General features: G+C 42.7%; 1 protein-coding gene across 2 annotated transcripts in view; it reads right to left on the reverse strand.

The window, feature by feature from the left end:
* TMCC3 (transmembrane and coiled-coil domain family 3) overlaps positions 1 to 18,815 on the reverse strand; it is an 88,880-nt gene extending 70,065 nt beyond the window's left edge. The window contains exon 1 of one of the 2 annotated variants that reach the window (XM_060279706.1): positions 18,360 to 18,815. In XM_060279706.1, the coding sequence (XP_060135689.1) occupies positions 18,360 to 18,569 (210 nt within the window). In that variant the 5' untranslated portion in view covers positions 18,570 to 18,815. The remainder of the gene's footprint in view (positions 1 to 18,359) is intronic. The other variant, XM_060279705.1, reaches the window with a different exon arrangement.
* Between the last annotated feature and the right edge of the window lie 4,264 nt (positions 18,816 to 23,079).

Here is a 23,079-nt window from a genome sequence, read left to right on the forward strand (position 1 = left end):
GCCTAAATTCTGCCAAAAACCAAAACTAAAATTTGAGTCAAATGTGTGTTTACAGTGAGGGGGGGAAGTATTTGATCCCCTGCTAAATTTGTCCATTTGCCCTCTGACAAAGAAATGACCAGTCCGTAATTTTAATGGTAGGTTTATTGTAGCTGCGAGAGACAGAATAACAACAGGAAAAACCCCAGAAACCCAGAAGACAAAAGTCAGAGATTGATGTGCATTATAATGAGTATTTGATCCCCTATCAACCAGCCAGATGTCAGGCTACCTGGTATCTGCACTGTATGTAACGATCTGAGATTAGAAGCACCTGCTGTAAGGGAGAGGTCTTACCTGTGATCCCAGCTCGTGTACAAAAGACACCTGTTGACAGAAGCAATCAATCCAGCAGATTCCAAAGTAGCCACCATGACTGTATTTAGGGGGGAGGTATCTGGGTCTGAACATGCAAAATTGTAGAGTTGGAAGAGACCCTGCAGGTCATCTAGTCTAACCCTCTGCAATGAGGAACCTCAATTAAAGGCATCCAACAAAGGCCCGTGCAGAGCTCATCTGAGGCCCAGGGTAGGAGTCTTGTTGGCAACACAAGAAGTGGCCTTCTCTGCAGTGGCTCCCCATCTGTGGAATGGTTTCCCCAGCGAAGTTCGCCTTGTGCCTTCATTATATACCTTTAGGAGCCAGGCAAAAATGTTCCTTTTTAACCAGGCCTTTGGTTGATTTGATTGACATCCTATGCCCTTTTAAAATGTGTTTTTTCATAGTGGGGGGGATTGTTGGGTTGTTTTTATTTTGATTATGTATTTTATGGTTTTATATTTTGATTTTATTCTGTGAACCGCCCTGAGACCCCCGGGTCTAGGGCAGTATATAAATTTTAGTGATGACGATGATGATGATGATGTTATAAATTCAAACAAAAAAGCAGCTAATGGAGATGTACTGCTGCAAGCCCAGTTTCTTACATATATATGTAATACACTTTCATCCTTACTGACAACTAGCCTCCATTTTTCTCTATGGATTAACAAAATCACCAACGGGCTTTAACATCTTTTCCTGGCAAGATAAATACAGTACTTGTAGAAGTATTCCCAAACTGAAGGTAATCTGTTCTTATCTTGAAGCAGTTATTTAGGACTGGATTCTCTCTTCATTTGTTACAGAAAAAGAAGCTGCAGGAGAAAATATATCTAGGAAAATCAGTGTGAAATATATTTCTACTCTGACTTGTCTGACAGCTTCATTGTTTAAGAAGGCAAGTAGCCTTTAATTTTAGCAAAGAATTGTATCATATTCCAAAGCCCTTAAACTGTTGTTTTTTACTAGTGATATTATTTTCCCATGCTTTCTTCTACAATATATTTATAATTCAGATTCCTGCAGTAGGAAAGCAGGGATTAATTGTCGGAGCTAGAGGCAGAGGGGGATGATACTCAAGGGAGCCCTGACCAACTCCTTTTTCACTTTTTCTCTCATCCATTTTGCTTCTCCCTAGCCACTGAAAATCGAAAGGAATCTGATGAGGGACTCAAGGCAGTGGCAATGGGCCAAACATTGCTTACAAGACAGCTGCTTGTTATGTCTTGACGTTTTGACACTGTGCTCAAATATTTGCTTTCAAAAAGTCAGGGCTTGGAAATGTGAACATGGTTAGTAGCCTCACCTCTGGCCAAGACAGCATCAGCATATGACTATTCAATGAATCTGTCCCCCAGCATGCTAATAAAATCCATTTTTTAAAAAAGCAAAGCTTTAAAGTTAAACACTTATTAAATAGGAGAGGGGTGAATATAAGACTTAAGTTTAAAAGCCAAACAAATACATTATTTATTAAAACATACAAAATATCATAATATATTTGCAGGTTAGATTTTTAAATGACACTTTCTGTAAACCTACCTAGATATTTTTCCTAGTCTAAGTCAATAGCCAACTCCTCTTATCTTTTCCTCCCCAGCCAACTCACAGGTTTATACTGCCTTCTGTCTAGCAGTACAACTTACTGCTTCTTCTGAACAACTGCCAACAGCTGACAATTTGACTCCTACTGTTCTGGAGGGCTGCTGCTGGAGTCTTGTTCTCCCTGTAGACCTCCTCAGTTTCAGCCTTCTGTGATTTCAGCTTCCTGATCTTCTTCTTTGCACAGCCACTGCCTGCTGCCACTGGGACCTCTCAGTTCTACTCTGGCTTCTGCTTCTTCCACAGGCAGATACTGCTGCTTCAGCTCCCAGATACAGACTCTCACATGAGCCCTTCAGAAGCTCTGCCACTCAGACTATGAATTCCTTTTTATTTTACACATTCAGAACCCTTTTACCTATCAAAAGATTTCACTGGTTTTTAATCAAGGACCATTATCCCATTTAAGGTGATCTCTAATGCAAACTGGCATAACAATAACAAAAACAAAAACAAACCCTGACAAGGCACATACTGTAGTCAGCCTTTGTATCAACCTAGCTGTCCTTGGCAGTCTGTGATACCTATGTATTATAAATCCCAGGTCTCCATTAGAAGTGAATTGCAAATATTCCCTGTGGGAAACTGGCATGCACAGCAAATGCAGAATTGAACCCTGCCCATCAGCCGATGTCACACACTCAATGGTTAACAGGCAAGCGTGCTTCTGGGGGGAAAGACCTTGTAGGCCAAATCAGAAATCTTGGTGGGCTAACATTGGCCTACAGGCCAGAGATTGCCGACCCCTGGTCTATACAAATAATACACATTATCATCATAACACCTTCAGTTCGGGATAGAAGATACGATGAAATAAAAACTCCCCATATTATTGATCACCACACAGGCAATCGACTTAGCACCTCTACAGTTACACAATACTAACATTGAGATCATTATTTTATCTTCTTCCTCTTCTTGAAGTTATAAGTTGCGCTATGAGCAATATCAAATCCCAGAATAGAGACAAAATCAGAGGAACACAATGGCAATGCTGTAATACTTGTTCTGACAGGCAACTGCAATACTGTGTGGGTTATAACTAAGAACCAAAAGCAGATTTATCGATTTTACAGTATGTACTTGTCAGGATCAAATGTGTTGTGTGACACCATGCCATCTTAGATGAGCCATCTTGATCTAGATAACAGCATCCTGGAGCAAAGACACATTGACTTGAAGAGGACACATCTTGCTGATTAATGTGCTTAGGATCACAGCCAAAATGCACATCTTTAAGTTGTTAGTAAAAAAACATACTGTTTCATCAGTTGTTATTAAAGCTTGTCAAGCAGCATTCAGACCAAGGTTTGATTCTGCTTAATTTAGCTTATCTGCACATTAGGTTAGCCAGTGACACAATGTGTATAGCTTACATCAGAAGCAAAGGCTTCTTGTTATAATGCTCCTTATTCAAAGCATTCCCATCACTGATTTGGGAAGTGAAGGACACGAAATGATAACCACATTTCATATCTATCCTGTTGTTCCGTATGAAATACTGTGTTTGGATTAGTTTTTCCCTAAACCAGCTTTGATCCAAATTGAGAAAAAGAACCATCTACTTGGTAATGTAGACAGCCTGAGACACACTGAAGGAGTGAATTGACAATTCACAATGAAATCTAAAATGTATTGTAGGTGTGAATTCTTATCACAGAGCAGCTATCTATCGTCACATGGCATCAGTTCTGAGTGTTGTTTTTTTTAATGCCATAATTTCTGGAGAATCTCAACGAGACTATTTAATGTGGTAGTGGAATAAAAAGCATATCTTTTAGGTGCACTGTTAATGAACTACAGATTTTAGTAGCGGAGGATCACACATTTAGTAACTGCAAATTACCTGGGAAGTAGACTGAAATCGTATACACACTATGCTTTAAAGCACCTTTGAAACCCATCCTTCCCCTCTATGAATTTTGGGCATTGTAGCTTACCCCTCACAAAGTTAACCCTTAATAAAATACAGTGCCCAGAATTCTTTGAGGAAAATAATGTGCTTTGAATCTGCTTTAAATGCATAGTAGAGAGTGCCTTGAATAAAGAGATACCACTCTTTGAAAGTTCCAAGCCCGCTATTTTAGCTTACATGTAATTTTGCCAGTACATGCTTTAATCCATCCACTGAACAGCCACTGTGGGAGTTTGCTCTACAGAAGCACAATATCCACAGGTATATAATCCATTTGTCTGAAGCCCCAACAGTCAGTTAATACAAATAGCTCAGCAGGTGCTGGAAGAGCCAATGCAAAGAAAAACTGTTACGCTGACAACAAAGATCTTCCTCAAACAGCAGTAGAATCGATTGGAATTTGCAGATCTTAGCCATACTGAAAATCTCTTAGTACACTGATACACCTTGAATTTTTGAAATTAACACTACTCTGTTTACATCTTGGCTCCTTTTCCCTGAATAATGCCCTTGAAATATGCCTTGTAAAATTATTAACTTGTCATGTCTACCACAATTATTATGATATTAAAATCCAGAGCTGTAATGCATAATCATGGGACATTTTATAGAGGTGCAAACTACTTTGAGTGCACCATACAGATAGCCTTCACAACATTGTCAATGGTCAGTGACGCTGGGAATGGTTGTCCAGTTGGAGGCCCACTGGTTCCACATTTCAGCCCTGAACCAAAACTAGATCTTAAGGACCACTAGGGTTAACTTTTAAAAGTTGGGTTTTTTATTTTTGAAAGCTAGTTTGAAAACTGTAACCATTGTTTCTCACTATAACATACTTTACTCATTCTGTTGGCCCAGTATAGTAGCTAATAGTTGTGCAGCACAATTTTATACTCTGCAGTAGTTCTGGTAGAGCAACCTACTTATACGACAACGACAACAGCAGCGTTTTATGAGTTATGTGAATTAAGCACATAATTATGTTCTATGGCTGTACCCATAGATATTTAGAGGTTGTGCTGTGATCAGTGAATTGCTTGGTTCTGCTGGTATCATGTTTTGCTAGACTGCAATAGTGACTGCTGATATCCCATAACTGTCAATTTTTGCTGCTACATGAAGCAATTTCTCTGAGACCTGCCAAATTTTGAAGTATTTCCCACAAAATTTTAATAGCACAAGCTACAGAACACACACACACACACTTATCAGACACAGTATTTTCAGCAAATTAAAATTGGATGGGTGATACAGTTTTCTTGATAGAGAGATTGATAAGATAACCAGAAGCTATATTAAGTCCAATCTCCTTGCCAGTGTTCAGTGTGCCCTTCATTAGTTGACCCAATACTGTACTGTGCTGGCCTTTGTACATTGATGATTTATGCATAAAGAACACCTCAACATTCCAAGTGCTGGGCTGAGATGCTTTCTCAAAATTAGTATTTCCTCATGCAGGAGATACTCCAGCTTGGCCTATGAAAGGGTAGGCTGGGGCACCTTGTTGCAAGTGGATTTACTCACTGTCACCAATTACAGGTAAGTACTACAGCCATGCTAAGTAAAGCAGGAGGCTAAAAACCTTCTCACACATATATTTCCTTGCAAAACAATGCATCAGTCTGCTATTTCAAGTGACAGGCTGAACCACGTGCTTTGAAAAGTCTGTCCTGACATCAAATAATACTGCAGGAAAAGACGGCAGCCTGCAAGTGAACTTACGTTTGCCTCTCCCACTCTCTGCTAGGAGAAAACCATGGTATTCCTGATTCAGCTGCCTTCCTGTATAATGTTATGCTGTGGTTCTACAATATTGCATTTGAGGACCTAGTTGACTGGATTATTTGCATGGTAGCCAACTTAAAAGAATAATAAAGAATTGAAGTTTTATTTTTAGATAATACGGTATGTTATTATAATATGATCTAATTAGAAGAAATGTGGTTTCTCCTCCAAAGGCAAATGAGATAGTTTACATATATTAGCCCATCACAAGACACTTTATCTTTGCACTTTACAGGTTAATCACTTGTTGGCCTTGGGTTCAACACAGTAAAAAAGAACAAAAAAAAATGATAACCACTTTGTTAAAAAAGGCAAATTGAGTCAGTTCTTGAGAACAGTCTTTCTAAAAAGCCTTCCTGGCATAGCAAGAGTAATCAAGCACTTCATAATTAGAAGTACAGTACACAGAAAGAAAACCCTCTATTGCTCTCAGGTAATTGCTGTAATCTGAATCCACATTATAGTTGTTGTAGCTTACACAAAGATCATCTGTGGGTGATCTCAAGTTGTTTTGGAAGTATTAATAGATTTTCATCAGAGGGGGTTCTTTTTTGTACAGGAATGTGGATCAATGTTACAGTAGCCAGGTGATAATAGAGTAGGGAGCTTAGCAATGAAGAACAATATGTACAAAATTGGCCATGTGGGAACTATTAAAACCCATGAGTTTGTACAAATGCATTTGTATGAAAACCATAGTGTTCCCAGCTGGAGGCATATTCTGGAGTACCCTGAAATGATAGGTTTCTTGCAGTCCATGAGACTCTCAAGAGTCTCCTCCAGCACCATAATTCAAAAGCAACAATTGTTTGGTGATCAGCCTTCTTTATGGTCCAGCTCTCGCTTCCATACATAACTACTGGGAAAACTATAGCTTTAACTATACGGACCTTTGTCGGCAAGGTGATGTCTCTGCTTTTTAAGATGCTGTCTAGGTTTGTCATTGCTTTTCACAAAAAGTCCACTTGCAGAGCCTGTCCGCAGAAAACAAAAGCTGACTTCCTGTTTTGCCAAATCAATTAATTTAAATCCAATTTCTTCTTTAAAGCTTTATTTGGTCTTTACCTCTAATTGGAAAATTTGCTGCTTACAGTGACAGCATGTGGCTTCGGCTGTAGGGTGCAATGAAGCCGTGAGCGGGCTCAAGCCTCTTTCCTTTCTTCCTCGCAATGACAGCGGCGAGGAGGTCGGGGTTGGTGAGTTCCCCGACACTCCGTTGGACCCCTGGGGTCCCCACTCAACCGTGGGGGGTTTTCGGGGGGGGGGTGCCTAGCCCTGGTGCACCCTCCCCCGGAGCCCTGACAGCCAGAACCATGTCATCCTTTACAGTACTCGGACGACACGGAGCACGCTGCCATTCCCTCCACAACGAACTGGAAGTCTGAAGCAAGCATCACCATCTGCAGTGATCATGGAGCCCAAGAAAGTAAAATCTCTCACTGCTTCCATTTCTTCCCCTTCGAGTTGCCAGGAGGTGATGGGAGCAGTGGCCGTGATCTTAGTTTTTTTATGTTTAGCTTCAGACCGTATTTTGCACTCTCCTCTTTCACCCTCCTTAATAGGTTCTTTAGTTCCTCCTCACTATCTGCCATCGAAGTTGTGCCATCTGCATATCTGAGGTTGTTGATATTTCTTCCGGCAATCTTAATTCCGATTTGGGATTCATAGCCTGGAGGCTACCAGCACATAAACAACAGAGGTCAGGCTATCCCAGTCCAGAACAGTTTCAGTTGTCTTACTGGCAGAAATTGGTAGAAGGCACCCTTAGCCATTGGGGTCACCTAGGCCTCAAGCAACAAAGGTGAATCAAGGATCACCCCCCAGACTACAAACCTGCTCTTTTAGGGGGAGTACGACCCCATCCAAAGCAGGCAACAACCCACAGTGCCTCCATCTTGCCAGGATTCAGTCAGTTTATTGGCCCTCATCCAGCCCATAGAACTGCTTTATCTAGCAAGCACTATTCAAGTATTATTGTACCAAGGCCACATTTTCAGGAAGCTCATGAGCATGCTGAAATTTTGCTGGTGCGAGGCTTTATTCCACTGTAAATCCCTAGAGCACTTTTAATATCAGGATTTATAAGAAAAGTAACAGAACTAATGGAAAGGACCTGCCTACTCTCAGTTCCCTCTGCTGGTAGAACATACTGAATGATATGTTCTAATGAGAACTCTTACTCTGATGCTAAAAATGAACCGCCGGTGGAGGCACAAAGCTCTGTATGCAGATTTCAAAACTTTAATTTTATAAGCTCTGCACTCAGCTCAATGCTACGCTTCCTCAGGTGGGATAATAAAACATTAATGTGTAAGGAAGTACAAACTCCACAAGCAATTAAAGCTCAAGCTAACTACCAAGTTCCTTTCTTTTTGCTTTTTTTATTTGAGCCGTTTGATTTAGCAAGTTCAACCACTTTAGTAAAAGGACTATTTACAGGGGGGGGGATGGATACCGGTACCATGTTTCTCATATTATAAGACATGTCTTATATTTATTTTTTCCTCAAAAAAAAACACTATGGCTTATTTTCAAGGGATGTCTTATTTTTTCCCTTCTCCTCCTGCCGCGGCCGGCATTGCTGCTGCACCTATCACTATGTCTTATTTTCGGGGTATGTCTTATATTCCTTGAATGCTTAAAAATCCTGCTATGGCTTATTTTATGGGTATGTCTTAAAATATGAGAAACAGGGTACTTTCTTATAAACTGTAACAAACTTATGTTTGCATGCATCTCACAACTCCTGCAGGCACATTTGCTGAAATATTAGATAATGACCAGCACGGCCAATGGTCAGGGATTATGGAAACTCTAGTTAGCAAACTTAGTAAGGGATTAAGGGAACTGTAGTTTAGCCACTTTGTCCATGGAGTTTTCTTGGCAGGAATACTGGAGTGGCTTGCCAGTTCCTTCTCCAGGTGGATCACGTTTAGTCAAAACTCTCCACTATGACCTGTCCATCTTGGGTGGCCCTGCATGGCATAGCTCATAGCTTCTCCGAGTTATTCAAGCCCCTTCGCCACGACAAGGCATTGATCCATGAAGGGGCTTTTGAATTATGGTGCTGGAGGAGACTCTTGAGAGTCCCATGGACTGCTAGAAGATCAAACCTATCCATTCTTAAGGAAATCAGCCCTGAGTGCTCCCTGGAAGGACAGATCGTGAAGCTGAGGCTCCAATACTTTGGCCACCTCATGAGAAGAGAAGAATCCTTGGAAAAGACCCTGATGTTGGGAAAGATTGAGGGCACTAGGAGAAGGGGACGACAGAGGACAAGATGGTTGGACAGTGTTCTTGAAGCTACGAACATGAGTTTGACCAAACTGCGGGAGGCAGTGGAAGACAGGAGTGCCTGGCGTGCTATGGTCCATGGGGTCACGAAGAGTCGGACACGACTAAACGACTAAACAACAACAACAGTTTAGCCACAAGCTACCTGCCCCTGAGTTAGAACAAATTCTTTCTGTACCCTGTGGCTATGAATGGATGGTCACCTGGCCTCACTCTATACACGTTCTTTAGCTTCTGTTACAAAAGCAATGGTTGTGCCCGCAGCATGGCATGGAGAATGTAAGTAAGAACAGACTGCCTACAGTGGCTTTAAAAATAGCCACAGCTTTCATTGACCAGAATGCTAGCAGAGTTTGGTGTAGCAAAAGCTGAGGATCCAGTCACGGGACAGTCTTACTACAAACTAGTACCATGGCCCAGCCTGCATGCCAAATGCATGTTGGGGAGTGGAGTGTTGAAGGAATTTCAGGCCCACAACCATAAGAACCATGACTGTGAGCCTGTCCTGTTACCTGACTGTATGGCAAACGTGCTAGTCCCCAAAATGGGCTGGGGCCTTGAAGGGACACCCTAATATCCATGAAAGGATCCCCTGCTTACCTCTCCTGTTGATCCAGCCAAGTGCTTTAAAGTGTCTGCAATGAAAAAGTTGTGACAGAAATATGGAACACTGGAATTAAATGATAAGCCACACGTATTGCTATGAGGAATGTAGAAAGTCTTACACTGCAGAGGCCAGCAACTAACCTAAAATATACTTGTCCTGTAGTGACTTCATGCTTTTTATTGCAGCTTGTAAAACAGTGAATCGAATGCCCCCCAAACCTCAGGCTTTTATATACAGTACATTATTTACACAATGAGTCCCGTCTGATTGGCTGATTCTGCTTCCCTCCTGGGGCCTGATTGGTCTTTTCCTGCAGGCCAATCAGTTGTTGCATTCTACGATCCTACCAGCCTAATAGGCTGATTAACTTCCTCCTGGAGCCTGATTGGTCTTCTCCTGCAAGCCAATCAGTTGTTGCATTCTAGGATCCTACTTGCTTATTGTTCTAAGATCCAAGCTTAGTACGTACATAACATAACCTTTGTCTAGAGTAAGGTAAAGGATTCTATAATGTGGGTTAGTATGTGGGCAATAAGCAAAGCTAAAGCTTCTGTTTAGGAGTGGTTCAGAAGGAAAAGGTTCTCTTTCAGGTCTGACTCCCCCCCCCCCCAGGACCTGCCCACTAAAACAGCCTGTTGCAGGCTGCAGCCCATTGGCTCCTGGACAAGGCCTAGTCACAGCATATTGGGTGATACACTAGTTCATTACGCCACCCATATTTGCAGGGAGATATCCTTGATCCCTCCCACATTTTAAAGTGGCAAAATCATGGTAATGATTCAGGCAGCTCAAGACTTTCACCACCCAGAACGATTTAAGTACTGTATGCAAGTATTCACATGATACATTCTACTTATAGAACTGTACTGTACCACTGAAACACACACACACACACACACACACACACACACACACTCACTCTTTGGGGGAGGGAGGGGAAATCTCTGCATCAAAACTTCCACTACATATTGTACTGTATTTGGAGGTGGGACACACTCAAACAAGACATGAGGCTGGAGCCTAATTTCCTTCGGGATCTTAGAATGTCATGCAATAGACCTTTTCCTTGGCACCTCTCCTCCCTCAGCCCTGTTTATAAGGGATTCATTAAATAAACCAGAACTGAAACATATTTTATCTTGTAAGGGAGATTTTGTTGTTAATCATCTATATCTAAAATCACATACTACAGCTTAACAAAATGTTTCTTGTAGATGAAGAATTCCTCTTCAATTGCAAGTCTATTGTTGCTGCAGTACTAGAAGGGTCTTAGCAGATGTGCTATTATTCTGTAATAATTTAAGTCATTTATCTTCAGCTTAGCAGTTTAACCATATTAAGTGATCGCTTAGCAATGAGAAATTGTCATGAACAATTCACAAAGTCTTGAGGCAATTATGGGTATGGCTTGCATAAACAACAGGCTGTGGGAAAATAAGCACACAGTATAATGGTTTCTGCATAGTTGGCTTATTTTGGTATTCTAGGGTGAGAACAGAAAATGTTCCCATCTACTTTTTAAAAGCAAACGGGTTTATCTTCCTACCCTTAAATTACATATATTGGCTGTGGCAAAGACATCATTTTGCATTACAAATTTAACATACTTATTCCATAAGCCAGAGCTGTATCACAACAATACCTAAATCACATGCCATAAGTGAATTAATGAAAATGTATTTGTGATTTAGTTATAACCAAGTTTATATCAAGGACTAGGAAATTAAATAAGAGAAGCACATGCTAATGCTGAATTCCAAATCAATATTTGTCTTAGGAACCAAAAAGGCATTTCAAACACTTCAAAAGGAGCAATTTCCTATCTATCCCATTGTCCATTTCTTACTCAACGGCATAGAAGGCCAAGTACATTAAAGTAGATTTGCTCCAATTTATCCCTTGTTAGTCTTGTCCCTTCTCTCCTTCTGTCCTCTTCCTTCCAAATCTGTATGGCATTTTTACTTATCCTGTAAAACAGGTGTGGTGAAACTTTATCTCTTTGGATGTTGAGCTACCACTCCCATTAGCTCCAGAAAACATGGTTATTGGCCAAGAGGATGGGAGTTGTAATTCAGCAATATCTGGAGGGCCAAAAGGTCCCCACACTTGCTGTAAAATACCAAGTGCACTGATGCCACTAAGATGTTGTTGTTGTTGTTGTTGTTGTTGTTGTTGTTGTTGTTGTTGATGATGGAGGACCAGCCATGATTTGCTGAATCTCCAGAAATTTTATAGCTTTAGAAGCCAGTGTAAATGGCTGTATGTACCCTTCCTGTATGAACTAAGCATACAAACAGAATAATTGAGTGTATCATAGAATTGTAGAGTTGGGAGGAACTCTGAGAGTCCAACCACCTGTAACACAGGAATCTCAGCACTTTGCTCCTTATCCAATTTGAAATCATACTGGACCCTGCTTAGCTTTGCAAATGGGCTAGCAGTGGGCCTAATAGATCACGTGTAACCAGTGTGGTGCCCTCAACAAGTTGCTGGACTACAATTCTCATCAGTCCAAGCCAGCATGGCTAGTGATGAGAGAGGATGGAAGTTGGATGGGGATACTATGTTGTAATAGATTATGTTGGGGCAAAGGGTAGTAGATCATATTCAAGGTATGCAGGGTCCAGCCTAGTATAGTCATCTATTCAAAGTTACTATTCTCGTCACATATTAAATTGTTAAAACAGCTTTTTAATTATAAAAAGCAGCCATGAAAACCTTAGGTTCCCCTAAGTGTTATCAATACTCTTAAGTGCTTCCTCTTTGGAACCTGTTGGCCATTAAAGTCTGAACCAAATCCAAATGTGGGTTTTTGGCATTTTATTTTTATGTGATCATTTGAGCCATTCATTCTGTTCTTCCAGGTTCATCAGTACTTTGGCAAACTATATTCAGTCTAAGCGTGGCCAAAAGGTTAACAAATGCAAATGAAAATTCCTTCAAAATGTTTCTGATTTGCAATGCAATTTTTGTAGAGTTGTACCCTATGAGTCATGTAAGAGGTGCTTCAGATCTCCCAATCAGTCACTGATCGAAAGGAAAGTCAAATCACCAATGGGGAAAATCTTTTGATTAATACCCCTGATAATTCGGGCAACAGGTTTGTTCGTAACAAACCATATTTAAAATCCAGGTCACAATTCTACATGTCATAATTCAAACACCAATTTGACCCTGACACCTATTTTCAAGGGGGCCAGGAAGAATGTAAAGAGAATCCCAGTGCAAAAGAGTGGTGTAGCTTGCAGAGTGCTAGACTGGAGACTCTGACTGGCTGCAGGTACAGCTAGCCAGAAGAGTGGGTAGAAAAATTTGGGAAGGAAAAATAAAAGCAACTGGAGTATGGGTTACTGGCATTCAGCTGGATAGGGGTATATAGCCTCTGAGTTGTATGTAATTCACCCTGGCTGGATCTAGACACATCAAAGAAGCATTTTAGTTAAACACGTTGTAAACTCTGTACTGTATGAGAAATCAGGTTGGCAAATTCGAACTCCACAACGCCATCTGGTGCCACTGTGTTATAATGCATATTCCTTCCAGTAGCACCCTAGAGACCAGTTTGTTATTGGTATGAGCTTTCGTGTGCAAACTGGTCTCTAAGGTGCTACTGGAAGGAATTTTTTTATTTTGTTTCAACTACGGCAGACCAACACAGCTACCTACCTGCAACTAAACAGAATAAATATTATATGATTTTTTTAAAAAATTCCAATAGCAAAAAATTTTTCACATTGCATAGTAATAGTTTCAGAACTACAAAAATACTTCCCCCCCCAATCTGAAATAAACATCCGTTTGTACAATGCCCACAATGAAAACATATTTTGTTTAATGTTTATTGCTGCTCGCACTACCCACAACCTCTTTCTTCCTCCTCCTACCAAAGCAAGCAAGCCAGCCCAATCATACTTCAGTCCTCAAAGGGATGGAATTACTAACACTGCAGCAAACCCAAACACATTTGCCAAGAGAGACAAACCTATAATTCCCTCAGAGCAGCAGGGCCCGTGTGCCTGCTGAGACACCAGACTAGAACTGTCTAATACAAAATGTCACATTTCAGCCTGAGCTCACTGAATGCATTTACAAAGTGATGCAATTAACTCTGTGAGAATAACTGTGAAAAACAGAGCCTTCTCATCCCTGTGAGCTGCTATAAGCTACTAAGCCTTTCAAATAATTGCTACATCCAGCAAAACACAAATAATGGCACACAGGGGGGGGGGGAGAAACATGGAAAACTACTGTATAGCACATGTGACTTCACATGTTTGCATGAATTAGTGTAAGAAAAATGAGAACATTATAACTATGGGATTCTATTTTACTGCATAATAGTCCATCATGCAATACAGAGTCTTTATATTACACTTTTCATTCAGCTTGTCAAAATGTCTTTTGGAGGCAAAGAAAAAGCAGTTATCCCCGTAGTCAAAGTACTATTATGCCTGCTAACATTTAATTCAAAATTCAAAATACTGCTGAGAACCACACAGAAACTTGGCCCACTTTTCACAACGGGAAGCAAAGGTTACAGCCTTTCTAATCCAATGCCAGGTTGTGTGACATGATACTTTGGAATACACTGCTGACAATTTTTCACTGTAGTAGTAGTAGTAGTAGTAGTTAGAGAGAAAGAAATGTTTCTTCCTTGGAACTCTTTCTTTAAACCAGTGGTTCCCAACTGGTGGACCATGGACCTCAGGGGGTCAACATAAGCCGCCCAAGGGATCCCTGGCACCATTCACACAACAAAAACTACCACTGAGATATCAGGGTGGTATAATGGTTAGAGGGTTGGACTAGGACCTGGGGAAGCAAGGTTTGAATCCCCACTCAGCCAAGAAGCTCACTGGGTGAACCTTGGGCCAATCACCATGTCTCTTAGCCTAACCTACCTCACAGGGTTGTTGTGAGGATGAAATGGGAGGAAAGAGAACCATGTACACCACTTTGAGATCTTTAGGAGATAAAAGTGATCTATAAATGTAATGATTAATAATAATAATTTCCAAAAAGTAGCTAGCACAGAGCTGCAGCTCCAAAACACCTAGATGGTACCAGATTTTGGTGAAGGCTGCATTAACCAAATAATTAAATAATCTGCCCTAAATCATGTGTTAGCCTGTGCATATAAGGATTATCCACACGTAACCACAACAGGAAAATGGGTAGTTGATCCACTTCAGCTTCCATCTCTGCCAACTGTGGGAACACCACTAAATTTAATAAAACTTGGGTGCTACTATGCCACCATTCTCTGTACAAAAAAATGTCATTGTGGATGAAGATTCCAACCTGCCTGTTACTCATCTTAACAGGTGTTTCTTCACATTTCTGCTTGCCAGTTTTAATGAACATTAAGATCTTCTCTACTTAAAACTATTATTACGACAAGCTTTACACGAAACGAGCACTGAAAAGTTGTGTCATCTAATAAACTACGGTATCTTCCTGCCTGAGATGTTTTGCCAGTGAAATAATTCATGGCCACACAACCAACAACAGATGCAGGCAGAACTGCCACACACCAACAATCCCTAAAGATAGCTCACGGCTGTTTCTCAGCTCTTATTCTTTGGCTCAGCAAAGGCAAGGGCAAGTTGCTTTCATCAATGCAACCCCTGTATCAAGTAGCTGCTGTCAGTGCCTCTTCTGTGTTTAAGTGCAATGTAGAAAGGGATTCTTCTTAGCCTACTTGAAGTCCTAGAAATATAACACTTTCATTTATTTAAGCTTTGCAAGAGCCATAAACAATAGCATGTGCTATGAAGTTGACTCAGAGGCTGCAGCTAACATTACGTTTAAGTACAGGATTCCATGGCAACTAAAAGCACATACTGTAGTGAGGAGAGGCTTCTGCTGTAGATGGGAAAGTTTCGCTACCCAACAGCTCCAAGCTTAAATAGGTATTTACTGGGGAGCAATCTGATTCAACACCAACAGGATTTACTATCAGGCAAATGCAGAAATGAGGGGGTGGTCAGATGGAAGGCTTTGTTGAACCCCAACACCAAACAATCTCAGGCAACTTTAATCAATCATGATTCAAGCCAAAAGAGTAGCTACATACAGTTGTGCTCTTCTTACTGACTTCAAAAAGTGCTTATGTTGAATAATCCAATGCAAACCTCTGCAATTTCCCTCTGACTAGCTCCTGTGTGATGTAGGAGCTGCAAGATCGACACAGGTTTAGTTGTACTGTATATCGCGTTAACCATTTCAAGCAGCACAGTGGATTTTTTTCAAACACACAGTCCTATAGGTGAGCAAGTGCAGTTGCCACAAATAAAAAGTGTAATGGTGGCATTCAGTCAATCTTGTCTCCCTGCTATGCATGGGATTGATTACAGCAAACATGGTGAACTAGGAGGTCCATAATAAAAGTAGCATGCACAAATCTACATTGCAATGCTATACAATATTACGTAAGATTACAAGAGTCAAGGTGTTTTTAAAAACGCCTTCAGGTGATGCTGCAATTCAACTTCTAATTCAGAATCCTGTTCGATAAACCCGAACTCCTCTTAGGTTCCCCCACATTTTTTACTTCATCTTTTACTAGCAGGACCTAGTGTTTATCAATTTTTCCACCCAAAACTGACTCCTGGCATCCTGGTGACACACTTATGGCATACTAGTGGCTCTCATCCCATGATTCAGAATTTTTTTTTCTTAGATGGTTTTAAGGAAACTGCTGGGTGCACATATCAGATCAGAGGCTTTAAGTTTGGACTGAGCAGACCTGGACTAGATAACCTCCCAGTAAGAGTGGCCAAGGGTAGCTCCGACCTGCGCGCCTTCAGTAGTGATGTAGAAGAGGGAATTTCAGCCCCAGCTTTTACATCTGACCATCCTGCCTACCAGGTCCCATGACACTTTCCAGTTCTGTGAATCACTGCACTTGTTAGATTCACATCTGAGTGCTCTTTAACTAGAAACAACTGAGAATGATTGTACACAACTGAAAGACAAAGGAGGTTGGCACAATGCTGATCACAGTGATGACATCAGAGTCATGATAGGAATAACAGGGAACTGCATTGACCTTACCACACACCTGGGCAATAGCTGTGCTAAGAATCATACCCAAGCACATTAATTCCTTGCAGGAAGTTAGCAATTGTTTCCAGAAGTGTTTACAATTACTAGGACTGCCAGGTGTCATTTGAGACATTTCCTTACCTCAAGACATCCAAGCATCACAGGTCCTATATTTGTTGAATTTTTCAGCTCTGCGGGGCATATGGCTTCAGGGCACACCTCAAAACTCAACTGCAGAGCAGTGTTTTTTCTTTTACATGCAAAATGCTTCTCTGGACACCCTTAACACCATCATTTTGCTAAAAGTTTAATACTGGAGAACTATTTCTGAATGAGTTGGTTTATCACCCCTTCTAATAGCAAACTCGGTTGCTGAGTGCAGGTAGGATTGTACTGGGGCAAGTGGAAAACAAGCATGCTCAGGCGAAACCTACGGTCTACGGAAGTACAAAAAATACTTAAGGGAAGTAAAAAGCAAATGCAAAACAAAAACAAAAACCCACATACCCAGATGCTGAGTGACCAGAAAGTGCTCAGTGTCTGCTGCGGAGGGGAAAACCCAGAAAACCAAGAGAGGTGGAATGGAGTCTGCTGGAGGAAATGAGGGTGGCTGCTCACTGGCACCATAAACCCTGCTACAAATGGAATACTGCAGGTCCTATTTGAATATTACAAATGAGAAAAATCATGAACAAGGTCTGGAAGTCCCACTTCATGAGTCACAGCAGGAGCTGGCCAAAAAGTACTTCCGCCACTTCCACATATAGCATATGAACTGCTTCTGCACAACATTCACAGGGTGCTTCCTCTGGTACACACAACTGCCCATGTTCACGCCTGAAACAGGGCAAGTGAACCATGCACATCCCACACCCCAGGATGCTTCTCTCAAGCAGTGGTATGCACAGGTGGGTAGGGCTCCAGTTCCACACCATATATGGGCTGTTGGGCCTTGCCCATTGATTTGCCTGAGGTTTTGTTTCAGCCCTGAGCGAAAACACAGCCAACATCCAAAATGAGGTGAAGCAGTCAGGTCAGATGGCTCCGAAAGAAGACCTTTCGCTAACTGCCTTACCAACAACCCCCTCACGACAAGAAAGGCACATATTTGAAGATAAACATCTGCCTAGAGAAAGGTACCACTTGAGGCCAAATTACTGGGAAACACCCCCCCCCCCAAAAAACCCTAAGATTCCTCACTGTAAGGAACTGGGAGAGATTTTGGGGAAACAGCGCGCTCTAACGGCCAGATCCCGCAAAAACGCCTAGGAGAGCAGAGCAGATCCGTCTCGTGCCCGTAATAAATGGTAAAAGGGCGCCGGGTCACTCGCTCACACAGACACAGCTTTCGTATGACCCACAGAGCTGCTCGCAAGGCTTGGGGACACACTGTCCTTTGAAATAGAGAGACACCACTAGCCGGCAAGACACCGAAGAGCCGACGGAAAAGCCCCCTCTGCAATGTACCCTCTCCGGTGTTTCCTCCCTGTCAGTAACGTGTGACAACCTCCCCATTTTATTTGCCTTGGGGCAACCGCACGGAGAGGTGGCGGCGGCCCTCCTTTCCTTCCCTGGGTCTCAACCAAACGAGGCTCCCATATGTCGCTGCCCCGAAGCGCGCCAATTCCGAACGCGAAGCCTCGCCGGCGCCGAGAGGGAGGAAGAGGCACAGCTGCTGCCCGGGGATTCCTCTCAGCCTTGGCGACCCTTCGCGGCTGTGGAGAGAGGAGCGCCGCATCCATCGCTTACCTTCCTCAGCATGCTGGTCAAGCAGCGGCTGGGGCTCCTGGCTCCGGCCGGCTCTTCCTCGCCTTCTTCCTCCCGTTCCCCCCTCGGCCATTCAGCGGCGCCTTTCTTGCTGGGCGATTTCGCCAGCCCGAGGAGCGCACATTTCATGCCCGCCGAGGCAGCGGCTCCGATCCCGGAGTCTTCGCCCCTCGCACATGCGTGTGGCAGCATGCACAGGGTCGCTCCCCCGAGAGCCAGGGCTGCCTCGGCTGCTGCGAGCCCAGCGCCGGCTACTTTGGCTGGAGCGTGCGGCAGGGCGCTCGCAAAGCAGCCTCCAGCTCGAGTACGCGGCGCGACAGCAAGCCAACCAGGCGGCAGGGGCTGCAGCTGCTGCTGCTGCTGCTGCTGTTACTGCTTCTTGCCGGCCTCAGCAAAGCCGAGGAGGGAAGCGGGCGGCGGGGGGGGAACTACCTCGCGCTCCCGCTCCCTCCGCCGCCCCCTCCTGCCCTTAGCCTCACTCAGCGCGCGAGCTCTTCCGCGCGCTCGGAAAGGCGCACTCGGAGGTGCGCAAAGGACGCTCGCTCGTGCGCGCTCCGACGCCACCGGCTGAGAAGACTGGAGTGACCAGGCGCTGCAGGAGCAAGCCGCTTTACAGAACGCGAGGCAGGGGAGGTCCTTAGCTGTGGGGACCTCTCAGGGCTCACACGCTCATACGCCCCCCCCCCAAAAGAAACCATTTATCCAGCCATTTCTAACAGGGTCAGACTCAGCAGCGTGTGAAGCTGTCTCGTAGCGAGGCAGATAAACCTGGCTAGCCCTGAGTGGTCTTCCTGGCCCCGTATTTTCCACTCCTGCTCTGCTGTTTGACGTCCTTTGGCTGGAGCATTAAATGCACGGCTTGAGCACCCTGTTACAACAGTTCAATAAAGATCAGGCTTACTAGCTGCTTTGCTTCTCAATATTCTCTGGTTGGCCTCTGTTATTTTCTCCTACCAATGGAGAACCTACAAAGGACTCTACAAGGGCTCTTGTATACCCCATAAGGGAATAAGGGCAGATTTTGTTTATTGCACCTTACTGGAGTCTTTTCTTTTCTTTTTTAAGTGCAGTCCCCGTCCCCCCCAAGGAAAGCTCCTGCAAGCGTTCAATGACACGTCTGACAAATTCTGGTGATGCTCTGTGAGCTTTTTCCCCAAACTGGAGTGTCACTTTGGTTGTTAGAAGGGCAAAACGAATGTTGGCCTCGGTGCAGTGGAGGCTAGGCCTTATTTATCTTATTGCATTTATATCCCACCTTTTCCTCCAAAAAGCTCAAGGGGAAGTACATGGTTCTCCTCCTCGTTTAATTCCAACAACCCTGTGGGATAGGTCAGGATGAGCAGCAGTAGATGGCCTCAGCAGGTCACCCAATGAGCTCCATGGGGAGTGGGACTTGAACCCTGGTCTCCCAGGTCCTGATCTGACACTCTAACCACTATACCACATATGTTGAAGGAATGCCTAGAGGGCAATAGATGTAAAAAGTGGCAGTAGTTATTGATGCTTTTGAATTATGGTGCTGGAGGAGACTCTTGAGCAGGGGTAGGCAACCTAAGGCCTGTGGGCCGGATGCGGCCCAATCACCTTCTCAATCCGGCCCACGGACAGTCCAGGAATCAGTGTGTTTTTACATGAGTAGAATGTGTGCTTTTATTGAAAATGTATCTCTGGGTTATTTGTGGGGCATAGGAATTCGTTCACACACACCCAAAAAAATAAATATAGTCCGGCCCACCAGATGGTCTGAGGGATGGTGGACCGGCCCATGGTCTGAGGGATGGTGGACTGGCCCATGGCTGAAAAAGGTTGCTGACCTTTTGAGAGTCCCATGGACTGCAAGAAGATCAAACCTATCCATTCTTAAGGAAATCAGCCCTGAGTGCTCACTGGAAGGACAGATCCTGAAGCTGAGGCTCCAATACTTTGGCCACCTCATGAGAAGAGAAGACTCCCTGGAAAAGACCCTGGTGTTGGGAAAGATTGAGGGCACAGGGAGAAGGGGACGACAGAGGATGAGATGGTTGGGCAGTGTTCTCGAAGCTACTAACATGAGTCTGACCAAACTGCGGGAGGCAGTGGAAGACAGGAGTGCCTGGCGTGCTCTGGTCCATGGGGTCACGAAGAGTCGGACACAACTAAACAACAACAGTTCTTGGGCTGGTGTGGGAGTGAGGCTGGTCATCACTGCATCCTTCCTCATCTCCTCCCCACTTTTTTCCCTTTAAAAAACTCATTGGAGCAGCTGTGTGTGTGAGTAGTTACATAACCGTTTTGTTAAGTTTTCCTTAAAACGTGTATTAGCCATTTCTACAACAAAATTGTGCCTTTTCCCAAGTAAATATGTTTCGTTAACATCAGGGCAGCAGAAGGAAACTCCTTTTTATTCCTGTAGTGGCATTCCTGACAGTACTACGATTTAAGTGAATTTAAACTGTGAAATGGGCACATGCTCAGAGTATTCCACCACCACTCCTCTCTCATGCCTGGCAAACAAACCTGTGCATACTCCTACTTCAGGAGTGTAGGAGCAGTTGTAAGGGCATGGAATGGCAGTGATAGAGAATGGTGTGAGAATGTATGTAGAAAGAAACTACTGTACAAAGGCCAAATTTGCATTTGTTGCTTCGCCCACTTTCTTGCCTCCAACTCCACCCACCACTGATACGTGGCCCTTAGAAGTTTCCCCACCCAGTTACCCAGTTTCAGTTGCCTCTTGTTACTGGATCTCTATGCTGTTGCAGTAACCACTTAGCTTTTATTTTCACTTTTATTCACTCTATTTTAGTTTTGTGTTTTTATGCGTTGGTAACCAGCCTGGGATCACCTCAGATGTGACGAAGGGTGTTCTATAAATGCAACATGTAACTAACTAAATTCATTTGGTTTGAGGTCAATTATTTATTTTCATATGATCATTTATTTCCTGTTCCTAAGAGAAATCAAATGCGTTGTAATCACAGCTATATGAGCTTAAAGGTACATTAAGCTATAATGTCTAATCTACACTTATACTAGTTACAGGTAGGTAGCCGTGTTGGTCTGAGTCGAAGCAAAATAAAAAAATTCCTTCAGTAGCACCTTAAAGACCAACTAAGTTTTTATTTTGGTATGAGCTTTCGTGTGCATGCACACGTCGTCAGAAGTGGTATCTGACGAAGTGGTATCTGACGAAGTGTGCATGCACACCAAAGCTCATACCAAAATAAAAACTTAGTTGGTCTTTAAGGTGCTACTGAAGGAATTTTTTTATTTTGCTACACTTATACTGACAATGTCATTTTATTTTTCTAGTAGAACCACTGTCACCCCATCCTCTCCCCTACCACCCAACATTGTGTGATGTCAGTACATATTGTGATGTCATCACCATGCTTTATTTTCTGAATTGATTTGATTGGAGCAAAGGGGCCTTGTTGCCATGACAATGTTGTTATATTGACGCTTGCAGGAAGGAGAGTGGTTTGAAGTGTACTTTTAAAAGCCACATGAAGCTTGGCTGGAGATAACATAATAAGAAATATCTCTGTGCTCGGGGCACTTACGGAGAAAATATATTGAGTTTTATTCACATTTATTTATGGAAAGTCAATATGCCAAAAATAGATGCACTCTTACAGTGTGATAATAGAGTGTTCAAGTGTTGTAATGTTCGATGGGGCTTATTGTCAGGTAAGTGTGACATGTTTGTAGCCTTAATATCCTAAAATACCTTGGTGGTTAAAGGTATAAATATATAAAATTAACATAAAGTTTAATGTTCTAAGGTGAAATGAATAATGAAATTCTAAAAATTAAGAAGGTATGACACTAACAGGGATTTTGGTTTTTCCACATTTTGTTAGGTAAATAAAAAGTTTAAAGCACCAACACAGTTTTATTCACAGTTTGCACCTGGGAGGTAGGGAGACACCCAATATCAATAAGTAGAGTTATCCACATACTGTACTTTGGTCACCAGCTCCATGCTGTGGGACACTCTTCCCGCAGAGATTCAGCAGGCATCCTCACTTTTGACTTTTAGGCATCTCTTAAAGACATTTTTATGCCAACAAATCTATGCAGTTAAATGCTTAACATCATTTAACTATCCTAGTCACTATCTATCTATCTATCTATCTATCTATCTATCTATCTATCTATCTATCTATGTATCTATGTATCTATGTATCTATGTATCTATCTATCATCTGTCTATCTATCTGTCTATCTATCTATCTATCTATCTATCTATCTATCTATCTATCTATCTATCTATCTATCTATCTATCTATCTATATCTGGCATCTGGAAAAGAGAGGGAGAGAAAACTGAACTCCCCAGGGGATTGGAAGAGAAGACTGAGCAGACTGGGTCCACCCGGCAAGTGACATCAACCAATAGATATCTTCAGGAATGTGAAAAGCCTGCAAGGGGAACATATGGGAATGTGTTTTGCTGTGCATGCTAATGAAGGGTACATTTGCACTAAGCACTCTTAATGAATGACATAACAGAATCAGGAAGGAGATAGAGGCTACTAGACACCACCCCACAGATTATACTTAATCACAATCAAGAAAACCCTCAAAGCATTTGCAGGACATTTAGAGCTGATGGATAACTGGTAAAGCAGAATGGCAGACACAGGCATTCTAAAGGGTGGTAGAAGGGGTGCATAGAGGCATTTGTGATGAAGGCAGTGAGTGTACAGTATTCAATCCAC

Source organism: Zootoca vivipara, chromosome 10 (assembly GCF_963506605.1).
Source record: "Zootoca vivipara chromosome 10, rZooViv1.1, whole genome shotgun sequence".
Lineage (NCBI taxonomy): Eukaryota > Metazoa > Chordata > Lepidosauria > Squamata > Lacertidae > Zootoca > Zootoca vivipara.